The 1686-nt window shown below is 38.7% G+C and overlaps 1 protein-coding gene across 1 annotated transcript in view; it reads left to right on the top strand.

Moving 5' to 3' along the window:
• Nucleotides 1-1188, top strand: part of LOC125481535 (zinc finger protein 462-like) — a gene marked incomplete at both ends in the record, with an annotated part of 13713 nt that extends 12525 nt beyond the window's left edge. Inside the window, one exon of the mRNA XM_048593232.1 lies at nt 954-1188. Coding sequence (XP_048449189.1) covers nt 954-1188 — 235 coding nt within the window. The remainder of the gene's footprint in view (nt 1-953) is intronic.
• Between the last annotated feature and the right edge of the window lie 498 nt (nt 1189-1686).

Genomic DNA, 1686 nt, shown 5'->3' with positions numbered 1-1686 from the left:
TACTTATTTCAGAGCTCCCTTCCCCACCGCCATTTCTGAAGTAGGGTCTGGACAGGAAATGTCAGCTTTCCTGCTCCTCTGATGCTGCCTGGTCTGCTGTGTTCATCCCGCTCTATACCTTGTTATCTCAGACTCCAGCATTGGCAGTCCCCACTATCCCTGACATTCACTGCTCTCACTCTCGCTCACACACACAGTCTCTCAGATACATGTGCGCGCACACGCATACTCCCACCCCCGTGGGCGAATTTGCATTTGCAGATTTGTAATTTGTAATACATTCTGTTTTGTTCAAAAAGCATACAACTTGTAGACAGTCAGTGGCATTTTATAAATTCCTACTTTGGAAATAAATCCAGTCCAACTCCAAGTTAAAACATAGGCAGATACTAAGCAAGGCCTCACAGCTAAAATGCATTGTCTGACCTGAGATGTCACCTCTGGTGTACTGATAAAACCTTTATTTATCTTGGGGCAGTGACTTGAAAGAAATTCTGAGATTTGCATATTAATCAATTGAAACCTGCATCATCTTTCCAACTGATTAAAGGTATAACCGCCATCTTAGGTTTGTTCAGTACATTCTCATCTGTTCTATGACTCCTTGATCTTTTACTTATAAATTCTTCTGTGTCTGATACCACCTCTGTCACTAACACATGAAGAAGGAAGAGTCCAAAAGCTTGTATTTCCAAACAAACCTGTTGGACTATAACCTGGTGTCATGTGATTTTTGTTTTGACTGTTTGACCTGACTAGGTACAAATTGACTGCTGCATTTGCTCATCAGCGACTACACTGCAAAAATATTTCTTTGGCTGAGAAGTATAACCTAAATGCAATTTTATTTACTTTATTTGCTGCTGAATCAAACATGTCATCTGTATTTTGACTTTCTGTTCCTGTAGATTTAGGCTATTGTGTAGATTTACAGAGATGCTTTGTCATTTCAGAAAATGTCTTTCTGGAGTTTCCACATAGTGAATGTCACGATTGTGTTCAGACTTCTGACTCGGGAATTGAAGCATTGAAAACCTTACCAAAGTCTCCAGAAGTGAAGAACTATTCGTGTGAATTCTGCAACTTCACCACTTGCCATTTCCAGAATGTAAAGAAGCATTATCGTAAAGTACATCGTGAGAATCTGTACTTTGAATGCAGGAAATGCCACTTCTTTAGTGGGAGAAAGTAAGCTTCCTTCTAAGCTTTGCTATATTAGCAGAACTGACGCTAACATGTAATTTTAGGCATTTAGTTGACTGCGCAGTTGCATTCAAGAAAGCAAATTATTGAAATATATTTTATATTTTAATATAAACTTGAATTTAATTGGTATTGGTTTGTAGGTGTAAATATATCCAATTGAACGAGGACTGCGGATCCTGCCAACCTATACTAACCATCAATCTTGCAAACGGCAATGCCGAATGCTGCTTCATTCTGTTCCAACTGGATGGGATTCATTACTCAAGTTTATTGTTCAAAATAAATGTTGGATGAGGGAAGGTGGCAAATAAAATACTAACAATAATAAAGGGTATTCAAATTTTGACCATAAGGACTGGAATTCTAGCCAGCAACAAGAAACACCTGGGTTACATGAATGCTACTGATTAATTTGCTCATCAGAGTGTCAGCATGACTTGGTGAGTCAGTTTAGCTGCCTTCTAAGCTATTTTGATTCCT

This window comes from Rhincodon typus, unplaced genomic scaffold (genome assembly GCF_021869965.1).
Source record: "Rhincodon typus isolate 14 unplaced genomic scaffold, sRhiTyp1.1 hic_rhity00002534, whole genome shotgun sequence".
Lineage (NCBI taxonomy): Eukaryota > Metazoa > Chordata > Chondrichthyes > Orectolobiformes > Rhincodontidae > Rhincodon > Rhincodon typus.
The sequence above is the reverse complement of the archived record's forward strand: the minus strand, read 5'-3'. Positions and strand labels throughout refer to the sequence as shown.